The 16,107-nt window shown below is 41.6% G+C and overlaps 1 protein-coding gene across 1 annotated transcript in view; it reads right to left on the bottom strand.

Moving 5' to 3' along the window:
* Positions 1-16,107, bottom strand: part of VWF (von Willebrand factor) — a 145,309-nt gene that overhangs the window by 92,280 nt on the left and 36,922 nt on the right. Inside the window, exons 14-18 of the mRNA XM_049822206.1 lie at positions 14,042-14,237; positions 12,811-13,026; positions 6,454-6,694; positions 5,537-5,631; positions 4,084-4,244 (exon numbers count right to left, since the gene is read on the bottom strand). Of these exons, the coding sequence (XP_049678163.1) occupies positions 4,084-4,244; positions 5,537-5,631; positions 6,454-6,694; positions 12,811-13,026; positions 14,042-14,237 (909 nt within the window). The remainder of the gene's footprint in view (positions 1-4,083; positions 4,245-5,536; positions 5,632-6,453; positions 6,695-12,810; positions 13,027-14,041; positions 14,238-16,107) is intronic.

Below are 16,107 nucleotides of genomic sequence, written 5' to 3'. Positions count from 1 at the left end.
TTTTGAAAAAAAAAAGCCTTCCAAACTTTTCTGATTAAAATGTTTAGGGTTGTTTTGGGTTTGGGATTTTTTTTCTCCTTTTTGTACTAACATATCATAGTTTTAGAAATAATTTTATTTCAGCAGCCAGAATACAATAAAATATTTCATTTCAATTTTAAACCTTGATTTTGCTTCAGTTGTTGGAAATTGAAATAAATTTATTTTCTAGTTTTGAAGTGTCTGGATTTTGTGCTTTCTGATTGTTCTGCTCCTCTTTTTCCCCAGAAAGGTGGTTAACACTCCATTTGTATATTTATTAATATTTTCCAATGGGAAAAACCTGGAGTGCAGCAAACTAATCTGAGAAAACATATTTTTCCCCACACTTCTGCACATATGTTATGATTTATCCTTTCTGCTCTGCAAAAGGGTGACAAGTATGGAGAATTTCCCACCCCCCAGATGATCAAAGACAGAAAAAGAAGAATTACTTTTCATGACATATTGAACATTTTTATTTTCAAGAAATCAAAACAATGTAAAATATTAAGTCAAGATGAATTGGAAAACTTATTTTTCAGTTGAAAGAAATTAGGTTTTGCCTGCATGTTCTGACTGGGGAAATAATAGATTGATTAATTGGCAATTTCTCATCCCAGCAAATCTTCCAATTCAAATCTAGGTAACTGTAGCATCACGTTCACGAATAAGCCTCAATTATTGGTTTTTATTATTTTTCAGATATGTAATTCAAAATTGGCATGCAATTTGTGCATACAAGTTTTAGACTATGGATTCCTCTGTTTAAGACTGATAATTCAGCTAACTGATCTGTAAACATCTCTTTATATATGTACAGATAACATTGCACTTAATTACATATTAACTGCTATATATACTTGCAAATTGTATTGGAGAGTTGTTTATGTAAACTATGTATCTTTGACTGTGTTTCCTGATGGTATGAACTATTTTAGAGAAGCAAGAAGATGATTTTTTTCTAATAAGTTATCCGTGACCATTCATAATTTTTATATGCTACTGTACCACAAAAGAAAAAATCTTCAGTAAAATGGCACAATATCTTCCAGAGTGATGATATGTGCAAATATTTATTCCCATAAATGTTCGGTAACCTGTTACTGCCCACAGACATTCCTACAAACAGTAGCTCACCTCCGTGAGCGCTTGTAAATTAAGCGGGATTACAGAACACCAACAGGGGAGACTGATCAGTAAAAGAAATAGTAATACCTTTTTCCGGTCCCTTTATTGCTCAGCTCTGCTGGTACAAGTCTGGAGAACGCAGACTTTGTGACTTTGCAGTGCTTTCCCTCAGTGCGCCCAGACTTTTTAAGGTAGAGAGAGGCAGGATGGTAAGGAAAACCTCATCGCCACCCCAAACCCTTCTGTCTTTGGCAACTGATACTGGGAGCACGTTGCAAAATGAAGAAATAAGGAAAAAGACTCGCCCAAACCATCCAGGTTAGGTACCTATCAGTGACAAGGAGGAAACTGCTCTTTGATAGCAAGCTGGCAGGTCTTGTGGAACCCCAAGCTAAGAGTCTAACACATGGCAAAGGCTGCCCACGTAATGAAAGCACCGAGCTTGGTCCTGCCTTTGCATGGCCGTGCTTACAACCAAATCGACTTTATACTGGCTTCTCCCATCGTGGCTATGAGAAACACAAATCTTACCATTTTTATTCCCTGCCAGACTGGAAGCCAATGAAAACGAGCAATTATAGACTGAGTGTACTGGAAGATTGAACCATACTGTCATCTAGTGGACAAAGAACTTATTTTACTCATTTGAAAAAAAAATAAAAAAATAAAAAAAATATCTGGGCCCAATTCTTCTATCCAAAACCTGACAAACCCTCTTGTTGAGTTCAGGGGCATGTTTCACATCACTGCAGAGTCAGCTGGTGTTTCCAATTCCAAAATGCCAAAGACTGCTTCTCCTGTCGAGAATTTGATGAAACAATTGTTTGAATGATAGTTCCAACCTATTGAAAAGCCATACGAAATTCTGTGCTAAACATAAAAGGTTAATTACTAGGAACTTGATTTGGGAGAGTTTGGGGGGATGGGGGTGGGGTGTGTCTGTCCCATCCCTGTCCCCCCCTCCCTTGGTTTTTTTCCCCTGTTGAGTAGTTATCATAATTTGTTTTCCATTATTATCACTAAAGTGTACTATTCCCATATTCTGGAACTGAAACCAAATCTCAAGCCCCTTCACCATATCAAAGCGGTCTGATCGTTATGTACAGAGAAAGACCCATTCACACCGGAGCTCTTGGAACTTTACAGGTACACAGACATTAAGTTCACTTATCACACTACTATTTAGGAATATTCTTCTCTAAAAGACATTTAAAAACTGAAATGCGAAAAGCAGCAACACTTGTTTTTAAAATCATGGTGAACATTTGCTCAATGCTGATATGGATGCCTTCAAATTCTATTCTGTATTTTTCACTTTGTACCTACAAGACACTTCACAAGCCTGAGTTTTTGCCTACAGCAGGCATTTTATTCTGGAATAGCGTCTATTTACATAAATGTGTGTTTATCAGCAAAATACGGTAGCAATGTTCAAAAAATACATTAGTATTAATGCTAGAAATTACTGTATTATGAGAATTCAGCAGGGGAGGGAGTTGTTCCTAGTAAGACAATGGAAGGAATCTGGGAGGAGAAGACACCTGTATTCATACAGAAGAGGAAAAAACAACATACCTTTATAAAAATATATAGTTCCAAGTAAAGTTCATTGCTTTTTTAAGAGGAATTTAAACTAGTGGTTGAAGTAACTTCATTAGAGCCGAAGCCTAAACATAAACATGTATCTCAACCCTAGAAGTAATAACCCACATATTCATTTACTAACAGTCAACATCCAGTGAATATTAATTTGTGCCTGAACCTTGACCATGTATAAAAGATTTAAAAAAAATGTAATCCTCTGCATTTCTAGACTTCCTGGGTTGCAGCATTTGAAAACATCTTGCTTTACCACATGACCCTCTGAGTCAGAAAACTACCAGCTCGTCTCTAAGTACCACGGGTATCAAATAAAGTCTCACAGTTCTAGAGTACTTTAGCCCTCAAACAAAATAAAGACACAACCCCAGCTCTCTCTTTCCAACATCTACTAGGTATGTTCATCCGCATTTCACGCATTGAAACTGCTTAATCCCAGCAGTTGTCCCGGACAGAGAACTCAAAAGTGCCATTTACTTAACTTCAATGAGAGTGTACCATGCACTCCACTTTGATCCTATTCACGGGCTGCCTGGGACTATACCTCCCGCCCCCAGTGAGATCCCATGCACAGCTCTTCGCCTGCCCAGAGTGCGCTGCACAGCACTGAACACTGATGCTTTTTTTCTATTGCTCAGAGAACAACAGCAGCAATCTGTTGTCTATATTCTACCCCATCTGCTTTTTATCAGGGCTCTAAATTGACATTGAGTTCACAGTCACTGGCTTAGCAAATAACTATTTGCTCTATTTAAAAATGACTAAACTAATAATTAAATTTGAAGGTTGCAGGGGAACATAACCCTGGACTCCAGAAAGCATCTTACCAGTGAAAAAAGCACGCTCAGCACACCATCTGCAACTCCAGGACACCCTGTGGCATCGTCTTACCAGGTTTCATGTCCCATGTTCCTTCTCATGGGGAACTCTCAGTTTGGTACAACACACAGGAAAGCAGCGGCAGAGATGGAGACTTGACAAGGAGGCAACTAGTATCAGCAAGAGGGTTTGGCTGGATATGGAGTGGGTATTTGGGATATGGGTGCCTGTGTACTTCTGTCTCTCTGACTAGGGAAGTCCAGCAAGACTGAGGAGGAGTTTTGGAGGCAAGTTGAAGGAAGACATAAATTGGTCTTAAAAAAACGGGGTTTGGCTTTTTGATTATCGATTATTATTACAAGCTAAACTTCATCTATACAGATATACTAATATACATATTTTAAACCAGCCACAATTTGGCAGAGTCAATACTTCACAAACACGTATTTCCAAGCCGCAAGACGACTGCTGGTAGAAAGAAAATGAAGGCAAGAAAACAAAGAGGAGCCTGCTTACCATCCCTTTTGGACAGAGGCATCCAGATATGCAGCCATGGCTGATGCACTCCAAGTCATAATTCTGGCAAGTCTTGGCACACTCCAACCCTTCGGCTCTTGGGTTGTTTGCAGGACAGACAAGTTTTTCCATGGGGAATCTGCATGTCAAGCTCCTTTTTACTTTAAAAAAATAAATTTACAAAAATTGCAGTTAGAACTCAAGTATTGTTAGCACAGTATTTTACTAAGGGATGGTTCAACATTTTTATTAGAAAACTAACTTAGGATATAGAATGGAGCAACACCCACTACACCACTATGCATGACATCGTAAAGGTAACAGTCCCCACTTCCAATGAAGTGACCTCAGTTAGGCTATCATAAAATCATGTATTCTAAGACAGAAGCAAAAGGAGCTGCACAAGGGTTCAAATCCAGATTGCACTAGAGCTACAAGCACACTTCAGCGTGAAAGGTATTTCAACCTATAAGCAGCGTACACTAGCAATGTCAGCACAAAATCAATGTTCTGAGAAGCAGCAGCACCATTTATTATTGTGTTTAGACTCACTTCCAATACGGAGTGACATAATAACAATGCCCTTAGCTTAAACACAGTTTTCAAACTCTTGAGAACTCAGGTTCTGATAGATCAGGATTTCTCAAGAGACTCCAAGTTATTATTTCAAGCGATGCTAGAAATATGCGTCTCAGATATATTTTTTTTTTTAAGTCTTAACGCACCAGTATCAGAAAATTATGTCTTAAAACATTACAGGAAGAGTTTGGTGAGATATACACCTAGAAGGCTTCACCTGAAGGACAGTGGGGGCCAACCAGTGACACCATTACTGGTGGTCTACCAAGACCCCCTCTCTCCCATCGCAATCCTGTAAACTTCATCCATATATCAGTGGGGAACCTCAAAAAATCCCAGACCACTGATGTCCTATTTTCCAATGCAGCGCCAAGCTCTGCAAGGCAGTTATCAGTCTCCAGGAGGTTTTATTGCAAGATGCCTGGTGGCTGGAGGGCACACTCAGTGCCTGGCAGCACTCTAACCTTCAACCCACAAAAAGCTTGATCTGCACCAGAAGGGAGAGCTTGCAACCTACTACTCAGAAGCAGGATTTATAAAGCTAGCTAGTTACTGATGTGGTGTGATCCTCAAATAGCAGCTGGGGGCCTCAGATCATCGCCAAGGGACCCCTTAGCCTCTTCAGCTGAAGAGACACTGCAGTGGCTAGTTATAATTTTGAGAGGTGGGACAGTGAGCCCTGCACCCTCCCACACAAACTTTTTGTTTCTATCCTGTAACAAAACAACAACAACAAAAAGTTAGAAAAAGACTCACAACATTATCAGCCACTGATACCTCTAGTACTTCTCTATTCTAGATTGCTAAGAAACTGAAGAGGAAAAAAAGAAAAAAAAAATCAGAAAAAATATTAATTTTTTTAAGGCATACTAACTTCTGGCAGATGGCCTCTCATCAACGAAAACATCTGGCAGGAAGGCACCAGGAACTCTGTTTGTACTGCAGTGCATGAAACCATTTTCACAATAGCTAAGAAAAACAAATAAAGCTTATATTTAACAAAGTGACATTTAGCTTTCACTCAGACCGTTGTTTTCAGAAAGGCCCGCAGGGAACTTGTCAGAGTACCAAAATTGCACCTCTCATTGGGGCTGATCTGTTGCTCTCCATCCACTGTGCTTATCAACCTTAAAGGCAAACCTTCCTTAAGACAGTTCCAGTGATATAACAGCACGGTAACCCAGCTGTATGCTAGCCCTGTCCCACTGCATCCAATGCATCTACACAGGCATAAAGCTGGGCAAGAAAATAGTCAGGTCTGCTGTGGAGAGAGGTAAGGGATCACTTAGTGCCTGCAACTTAATGACTTTTGTGGTAGAGGAGAAAAGGAGAAGACACTGTTCCCAAAACTGGGCTTGCAGGGAGCCACCCAGCAATTACATTCCTACTGTAAGTGTACTGCTACTCAATTTAACAATTAGAAACACTTTTTAATATTTGTATCTTTGATAGAGGTAATTAGGTTTTAACATTTAAGAAATGTATCTCAGTACATTAAAGTGACATTTTAAAAGCCTACAAAGTACCCATTGTCAGTAATTAAACTCCATTTCAAACTGGCAGGAACTGTTCATGGAACAGTACTGTTGTCTGAGGTGGCATTTAAAATTATATGGATAGAAATGCAACGGCAAAACTCACATTTGGTTTGTTGGAGGCAAACTCTTGCCCTCTTTTAAACTAATTTCAGTGGAGTTAAAGGATCTGAGGAACTGAACCAGTTAACTACTCAGGCTATCCAAAAAATTTGAACCACAGTGTGTAGGGATGAGTTATGAACTATGCACTTACCACATGGTGTAATGATCCGAAAAGACATCCTCTGGCTGGAAGATCTCACCGTCATAGTAACAAGAGCAGTGGGACTTTGGCACGCACTGCTCATGCTCGTCCAGGTAGTGCCCGGGGGGACAGTAGCATCCTTCCACGCAGAGTTCGTCACAGTCTTCGTCCGGGTAGGAGACAGATCTGCAGGTCTGGTTGCACGGCGACCCACATTGCTGGTACACTTGGCCTTCAGGACAGGTCATTGCTGTTGAATGATGTGTATGTCAGGAAGACTGGCATTTGATCCAAAGCCAACTAAAGGAAGAGCTGCCTAAACCAGACTGGGAAGGTGGAGATTAAAATGTATTTACTCAATTTACTTATCGATGAAGGCCTGTGTTACACTGCCTCTCCTTAACTGCAGTACCAGTTAAGCCTAGGGCACTGCTTATATATGCACAAGCAAAACCTTACTACATGCAGTTCCCAATAAACGTCAGGATTGGATTGCAACCCCTGCGATGGAAATCTATCCACAAAATTTCATCCAGAATGAAAAACACAGGCTCTGTCCAACCTCTGCTATTACTTGGATCTACAAGTTAGAAGCATTACTAGTGTCATGTACACATTCACACTCCTCTTCCTTTGCAACGTGGTTAGGGACAATTTGGTCAAAATAAGTAGGAATTTAGGTTTCTGCCCTGATAAGCAGGTGCTGCAATACTTTAAAGCCTCACATCCCAGAAGCTCTCAGCGATTTCTGTGGAAACAGGTACAAATAATGAAGCCATTCAGTGTTCACGGAGCCAAACCTTGAGTACTAACAATTTTTGATGACAAATTCGTTTTTATGGAGACCTAGTTATGTCCTTTGGAGCCATTTTAGCTTCTTTGTTTATAAAACTTACACTTCGTTCTAGAGCACTGATTTTGAGGCAATCTCCTCTGCATACCTGAGCATCGGCACTAGGTGGCAGCTGTGACAACACATTGCAGAGAGGAGACAACAAGAGAATATTATCAAGGGCTTTTAACAGGCTTCCTAGTAACCAGGATTTACAAAACCTGTCGTTTGTAGCAACCTTCCAAAGCAAATGCCCAGAGATGTAAGGTGATGTGGTAGGATGTTCAGCAGAGCAAGGGAAGCAGCTGCAAATAAAAGTTGGCACGTTTGTACTGTGCTAAAACCAAGATCAAGGGGTTGCAGAGAAAGCACTTCCTCTGGTCATCCCTGCAGAATGATCTGATAATCCCTACCCCCTCGTCTGTGAGTGCACACCCCTGGGAACTATAGCAGCAATGGCAGTAAAAGAAAAACTATAGCAAACCCAAGCTGCTAGCAGGGCTGAACTAACACTGAGGCTAACAAAGCAAGGCCTACATGATAACCAACTTCTAATACTTAGTTGCACAAAGTTCTTCCAAAATGAAGAATTACTTCTACTTACTGAAGAGAGGCATGGTTGCACCGACATGTCCCCAACTTCTGTTGAGGCATGTGAAGCCCCATACGTGGGAGCACAAGCCCCTAAATTGAGGATCCAGCCCAGAGGCATCTAAGGTGACTTGAAGCCTTCTTCAGGGCAAAGATCTCCCAAGTTTGGGTCTTGTGCCCAAACTATTTAATGTACCTTTCACAGCACAGCCCAAGAAATTTATGTGTGTTCATCAGCACAGTAGGAAAAGTAAGTATCTCCTAACTCAGAAATAAGCAAATGACAGATTCACTCACAGTTATAGGAGTCTTTGGCAGCTATTCACAGAACAGTGCTTCTAATTTAGATAAACATGATGTTTGCAGTAAATCAAATTCTGAACAGGCACAGCCCAGGGCTGAGTACCATTTTAAAAGTAACTTTCATCACTAAAGGCATGTGCAAGCAGGACAACCATGAAGCCTCAAACAAAACTACAATTTGCTACACAGGAACCTCTGGAAACAAGGAACTGGTTTGGCAGATTTCAGGCGGGTACACCAGTTTACTAGAGTTTCAAGATTCAAAAAGGATAGGATAACTGAGCCCAACAACCTGCCCTACTTTCTAGTCAGTGATAACACTCCCTGCCCACAGGGACAACTTTGCAGTGGATCCCTTTCTTCACTAAAGCTTTGCAACTCATCTTACCTGCCCATGCTCTTCCTAAGATTTTAGAAACATCCCGTTTTTCCAGTTACGCTTACCCAATGCCATGTTCACACTCCAAGTCCCACTACACTGCTCCATCACCTCCTAGCAAGTCTGGTTTTAGCAGCAAAAAGGCAAGACAACTGACCTGGGAGGGGATTGCTGTCTGTACACTTTGTAATACTCTGACAATACAAAAAAAAAAAACCAAAAAAACAAACAAAAAAACCCAAAACCAAAAACAAAAACCCAAAAAAACACCATGCTGTTATTGCCAGGAAAATGAGAGGAAAAGGCGAGGTGCATCTAGTCTCTACGGTTGCCTGTTATAAAACTGAAACAGCTCAGTGCTGTGCTCTGAAGGTCAGTCGGTCCCAGGTATAAGACGGGAAATAGTGGGAAAGCATTGGAAAAACGTGTAACCATCACATAGCTCATCCAGCTTCTTGCGGGTGGTTTTTCAACCCAGAATGAAAGAGGAATAAATCCTGACCAGTTTCTTGTGTAGCACAAGGTGAAAACGCAATCACACCTAGGTCAGAGGCTCTGGGTGAAGATGCACCCTGTCAGGACTAGATTTAACACAGCTGCTCCACCACCACCAGCCGGCATGCTGAGCCCCACCACACAATGCAGCCATCCTCAAATACTGCACAGAGCCTGCCCTTAATTCCCTACTCCTCACTCCAGGACTCTTAGAGGTATCCCATACAAATCCTCTCACAGAAGCCATGTGAAGACACTAAATTACCCCAAGACCACCACATTAAGGAAAAGAGGCTTATCAACAGGTTCTAAAACCTGAAGAAAGATCTAGGGACCTGTTGACTGATTCCCCTTTGCCACAAAACAATATATGCATATATACATATATATATACACGAGACATAGAATCATAGAGTCATTTTGGTTGGAAAAGACCTTTAAGATCATCAAGTCCAACCGTTAACCTAGCACTGCCAAGTCCACCACCAAACCATGTCCCTAAGCACCACGTCTACACGGCTCTTAAATACCTCCAGGGATGGCAACTCAACCATTTCCCTGGGCAGCCTGTTCCAGTCAGTGCCTGACAACCCTTTGGGTAAAGAAATTTTTCCTAATATCCAACCTAAACCTCGCCTGGTAAAACTTGAGGCCGTTTCACCTTGTTCTATTGCTTGTTACATGGGAGAAGAGACTGAAACCCACCTCGCTACGACCTCCTTTCAGGTAGCTGTAGAGAGCGATAAGGTCTCCCTCCCCTCAGCCTCCCCTTCTCCAGGCTAAACAACCCCAGTTCCCTCAGCTGCTCCTCACAGGACTCGTGCTCTAGACCCTTCACCAGCTTTCACTGCTCTTCTCTGGACACACTCCAGCACCTCAGTGTCTTTCCTGTAGTGAGGGACCCAAAACTGAACACAGTACTTGAGGCACAGCCTCACCAGTGCCGAGTACAGGGGAACAATGACCTCCCTGCTCCTGCTGGCCACACTATTTCTGGTACAAGCCAGGATGCCGTTGGCCTTCTTGACCACCTGGGCACACTGCTGGCTCATATTCAGCTGGCTGCCGACCAGCACCCCCAGGTCCTTTTCCACCAGGCAGCTTTCCAGCCACTCTTCCCCAGGCCCAAGCAATGCTACAGGCTCCTTGTGACCCAAGTGCAGGACCCGGCACTTGGCCTTGTTGAACCTCATACGCTTGGCCTTGGCCGATCGACCCAGCCTGTCCAGATCCCTCTGTAGAGCCTGCCTACCCTCAAGCAGATCAACCCTCCTGCCCAGCTTGGTGTCATCTGCAAAGTTACTGATGGGGCACTCGATCCCCTTGTCCAGATCGTTGATGAAGATATTAAACAGAACTGGCCCCAGTCCTGAGCCCTGGGGAACACCACTAGGGACCGGCTGCCAACTGGATTTAACTCTGTTCACCACAACTCTTTGGGCCCGGCCATCCAGCCAGGGTTTTTTTACCCAGTTTTTTACATGCCTGTGCATGAGAGAGACAGCCCTTCACAGTATGGCCTATCTGCTCCTCCCATGCAGCATGAAGAGATTGGCTCTGTTGCTTATGCACAGCAGGCTGCAAGGGTACAAGTCACCTCCTCAACAATCAAACTGCAACTAAAATAATTTCAAAGATGTTGGAGATCAATGCACTTGTTAGCTTGACACGCAGCAGAAATGCTGCGCTACACTAACAATTTACCTCCCTGGTGGTTATCTACTTAAAATCAAGCAAACCGGTTTTGTCAAGTCATTTCCCAAGAAACTGAATCTCTGTTGACCGCAGCAGGAGCAGAGCATGTGTTCAATGCACTGGGCCATCAGTACAAGTTACGCAACCTGCAAATTCACGTCTCAAGCCCATTAAAAGAGGGATTGTTCTCCTTCATGTGACAGGAGACGTTGAGGACATCAGGATTATTTAATGGGGGCTGATGGATCTGCAATCAGGGAAATCGTCACTTTACGAGAGCATAAAGCGCTCTGTAATGCACAGAAAGGAGGAAGCAGCTCTGCACTATTAAAGATTAATTGTGAAAATTGACTTGTTCAATTACAGAAAGAACGATGGTGCATTATCGCTGCTCTTTCTTTCAGCCTCCAGACCTGCACATTTTTAAAAGGATTTTTATTACATTACTGTTCCACTATCTGAACATTTACATAAATTAGGTAAAATATTATGAAACCATGCAGGAGTTTAACATAAACTGGTTTTGTTCTCATTCGCAGTAAATACTCTCCAGCTTGCAGAAGCTGTAGTCACTGACCTTACAGGTACAGACCCCACCAGGTGGAAGGCCAGTGACCTCTCTTTCTCTCTCTCTTCCAGTTCCTAGGCACTCAGGTTATAAATATTTTTCCCACCCCCTGTTTGGGAAGAAGTAGCATAACAGATCTGGAGGGCTCCCAAGCATACAGGCTTTCCCAAAATTTTCAATTGTCTCCTTTCCTTAATAGCAAAGTTGTTCAGAAAAATGGAAAAACAACCATTTCACAAATATTTATGGGGAAAAGTGTACCATCAAAATTCCACTGCAATGGATTTTTTGCCTACCACATTGATCTAACAGAAAAAGAAAAGAAATAAAAGTTGTTGGCAGCTTCTGCTCCAGCTTCTTAGCAGTTTGGCTATTAATCTTGCACTGGACTGATCTATGCAAAAATATCCTGTTTTTTCTGTTACCCCACCTCTGTAACCCAAACCTGCAGTCTGAATTTTTGTTCTATCCTCTTGCAATATCTCATCTTTTAGACTGCAAGCTTTTGAACCAGGGTTGCCATTTATTACAGGTGGCATCCTTCAAACAATCCTCAGGGGAATTCAAAACTCAACTCTTACTGACTCTTATGAGAGTTAAATGTCTACACAAAATGCCAAAAAGTTCTTGTTTGCCTAGCTCAGTGCTGCCACCCATGGCCTGTTGATCATGGTTCAGGATCTCATCTTGAACCAGTGGCCACATCATGCTAGAATTTACAAGAGGAAGAAGGAAACAAGGTCATATGTAGTTAGAAAAATGTTGTTCACCCACTAGCTGAATGGAGTACACGAAATGAGATCTAACACAGATCTCAGACCACTGCACTGACAGGTTGATAATCAAACTGCTGAGAGAAAGAGAGAGAGAGACCAGAGAGGTTGTGGGATCTCCATCCTTAGAGATAGTCAAAACCTGTCCAGACAAGCCCCCAGGCAATCTGCCCAAAGTTAGCCCTGCTATGAGCAAGGGTGGTACCAGAAGACTGCCAGAGGTCCCTCCTCGTATAAGTTTCTCTATACTTGTATCATTCTGTTCTGTGATAACACTTGCCTTTGTGCTTCCTCCATACCCTCAACTTCGGCTAAAGTCAGGAGCCATCGACAAGGTCAAGAGCTGGGAAGCTTGGGCCTCAAAAGAAGGAAGTGCCAAAAAAGCAATTGATACATTACGGCAAATCACGTGGAGATTCTTGCCCTGGGATATTCAGAAAGTTTCCAGGTGAGTAGCTGAAACTTAAATGCAGCTGAAAATGGAAATCCAGTCAAAAGTTCTGCTGAGGTATGTCAGATGACTGTTTCTCTCCCCCAGTGCTCAGCAGTCTCTGTGAACAGTTTTTGCATCCTTGCTAGAGTGGAGGAAAGATGTACTCTCTCATCATTTCCCACAAGAAATATTTGGCACCTTGCAGAAGTAATCTCATTCTAGATTTCTCATCTGACATTGCCAAGAAATTCCTTCGAGACAAGGAAAATAAGCGGGTTTTAGTAGTATTTCACTTACGGCAGAAGTCAGGATCTCTCCACTGGACCAGGACACTCTTCCTAGCACAGGCTGCTGCGTAATTTGCAATAGCAGAGCACAAACAATCCTTGCCATTGGAGCAGGAGCAAACATCAAAACGGCAGTTCTTCACATAAGGAGTGGGACTGACTTCATGGTGACAGGGTTCAAATGCAGAAGACATCAGAATTGAGCAGGAGTCCTCAGCATATTTGGCTAAAAAGAGAAAAATTACATGCTTACACTGAATCAATCAGTGGCTTTTCAAGAAAAGCTAGAAGAGCCACAGTAAGCATTTTCTTATTCTTCTGTAAAGAGAAAAAAAAAAAAAAAAAAAAAAAAAAAACACAAACCCCAAACACAGAAGAACAAAATAGGATCAAGTAGGCATAGATAGCATCATAGCTCAGAGGTCATGAGCTCCACTAAAAGAATAATGTTTCACCAGTAAAACAAATCAAGGAAAAGCAATGCTTTTATATTTTGTTACCACTATTTCTGGTGCTGTACTTCCTTTTACAGGGCCTCTGCTTTCTGCCGCTTTTTATATTTGCAAAATTAAACCTCCTAGGCTGCACTACACTCATGAATCACCAGTGCCTGCTCTGATCTACAGCCATCAAATTTTCTGTGTACTTGCTTCTCCCAGAAATCAGATTGCTGTAACACCTGGGACAAGAAAATTGCTCTGAGAATTTCTCCCCATGTCCAACCAGGACAGCCAAGCACTATGGAGAGAAAGAGGAAGGTTATCTGTTGGGATGCAGTAAAAGAAGGGAGACAAGGGATCAGGAGAAGTGTGTAAGGACAAAGGGGTGAAGACGACAGGTGTTTTGTCCACCCCGAGGATACACATAGTATTGCTATCGCTTGTTAAGTAGTTTCAGTGGCACAAGTTTGTGCTGTGGCTGTGGTGGTCTAACTCTGACTGTGGTCCAAACTGAACAGCAGCATGATCCCACATTACTGAGTTTTTGGGTTAATTTTCACAACACATTATGTTTTCCTTAGGAAGCCTGCATCAATCAGCGTCTCTGTTCATTTTGGGTTTTTGTTGCTTTGTTGTTGGTGTTTTTTTTTTTTAAACAGAGATTACAGCCACCCCATTGGTAGTATAAGCAACACTAGCTTCTTCTCTTTTTATTTTTTTTTTAATTTACTTTTATGTTTGTTATGTAAAGTGGAAGATCACAGTTTGCTGCACATGTTAATTTTGGATGGAGTTCAGTACCTAAACGAGGATTGAGATTGCAAGGGTCACTGTCTTGTTTTAACAGGTCTTGGCAGTCTGCGATGAGCTTCCAGGAGTTTCCAAAATCTTCCAGAACAGCTTCCACCATGCCAGAAGGTGTAAGAAAATCATCCCCTTGGTTACCATTGTAATTTCCACATAGCCCACACGTCCTTTCGGAATAGACTGGAGACAGCTAAGGAACACAATATTAGCCTGGTCATCCTCCAGAAATACCACTGTATAGCAAGATTTTCTGAAGAATGAACCATACACAATTTAACAATCATTGAAATTCTCAAATACGCATTAAAATATTATAGACACAATTTCATTGTACTACTTTTTTAAACCTCTAACAAAAATGCTATTATTAGTAGCAGCAGGACAATTTTTGAACAGTACAGTGATAATTTCAGATGGTAACTGAAGGTGACTAGGAGAAAAATGGCTTGCTTTTGTGCCTTAATCAGCACTCCAGTTTAGCCTTTCCCCATTTTTTCCCTTCATTCATATAAATGAACACGGCAACAGTGAGGGTTGTATTTTTTAATATGGTGAGATGATTATATTTCCAACGGTAATTTGGGAAGATACTGCATCTGAAACCATTTCACATTTTAAAAGAAATTTTGAAGATGTAGAAAATCTAAACAGATTTTTTTTTTTGTCACAGAACAGAGGCACGGGTGGAGGAGTTGTTTCCTTCAACGTTAAGGACCATTAATAAAATAAGGAAGAGACTACTACCCCTAAAGCTACATTACTCACATTAGAGCTTCCTCCTGCCTAGAGAAACTTATGATGCACTAAAAGCGGCATTGCAAACAACCCGTGTAGCATAAGTAGTTTTCAACCTGCCTTATTCTTGCTGCAAATCAAAGGACAGCTGAAATGGGACCCTAAACTTATAGGTAAACAGGGGGAACTCTCCTAAGCAACATCTGCAACACAAAGGCACTAGTTTCTTTTATTCTAGCAGGAAATGTCTGTTTTTATTAGAAGTAAAGACCTGGTACATCACAAGTACTACCAACTGTCCTTGGGAGCTGACTCAGTGTTTTAATGCTACAGTAGCTCTCTGTACGCATTTAGAGAATGCTACTTTAGTCAGATTGGCAGGAGTAATGAGCGAAACAGAACCAAAAAAGCTAGAAAAACACATTTTTGAAGAAAACTGGTATAATTAAAAATAAAAGCATCCTCCAAAATATAACCTAATACTACCCTCTCTTCGAACACAGTTGTCAGAGTGTAAGTATGGGGCATCGAAAGGAACAACCAGGAATTATTAGAGGATACGTATCCTTATTACTCCAATGGCCAAGGAAGTTACTTTTTTACGTACTCTGCAGATGGACAATGACTCATATGAATCCAAATTCTGACATATTTTTGAGTGGAAGCTCGAATCACAAATATCAAGTGGTCACAGAAAGGGGAGCCTTCTTGAGGAACATAGAAAGGATTTTTACCAGAAGTCTGGCCAAGGTAATGGAAGTGTATCACTTCCCCCAATTGTCAGAAATACTTGGCAACGGGTCAGTCTACAAATCCAGCATAAACTAACTCTCCAAAAGCAATTAAAATGATGCTTTAGATACCCAGTGAGGGAAGGAGTTCAGAGCAGAACTGAATAAATGCAGATGACTGGAGAAACTTCCACCACTTTTATGGGTAGAGGATCTGGAGCAGAAAATTAGATTTGTTTTAACTGTAAGAAAGAATTTGCCAGGCTATACGGGTCTCTGACCAGGCAGAAAAATACTTTGAATACTGAGGAAAGCCAAAGCTTCTGAGATGTGCCAAGGGACTGAACTGAATTATTCTCAGCCCAAAACCAACTTCTAGGACCCTTAGAGCACAGAGATACAGGCTAGATCGAAACAACAACAAAACCACAGATGCTTTCTAAAATCATTCTTGACTTTTCTTCCCTGTTGTCTTTTCAACTCTTATACTCATTTCCAAACTAGCTTTCATGAACCTTTACACTGTGCCAAATGTGACATTTAAACCAGATTTTGGGGCAGGAGAGGAGAGTGCAAAAGCAATGCCATGGTTCA

The sequence above is a fragment of the Accipiter gentilis genome, chromosome 18 (assembly GCF_929443795.1).
Source record: "Accipiter gentilis chromosome 18, bAccGen1.1, whole genome shotgun sequence".
In the NCBI taxonomy this organism is placed as follows: domain Eukaryota; kingdom Metazoa; phylum Chordata; class Aves; order Accipitriformes; family Accipitridae; genus Astur; species Astur gentilis.
The sequence above is the reverse complement of the archived record's forward strand: the minus strand, read 5'-3'. Positions and strand labels throughout refer to the sequence as shown.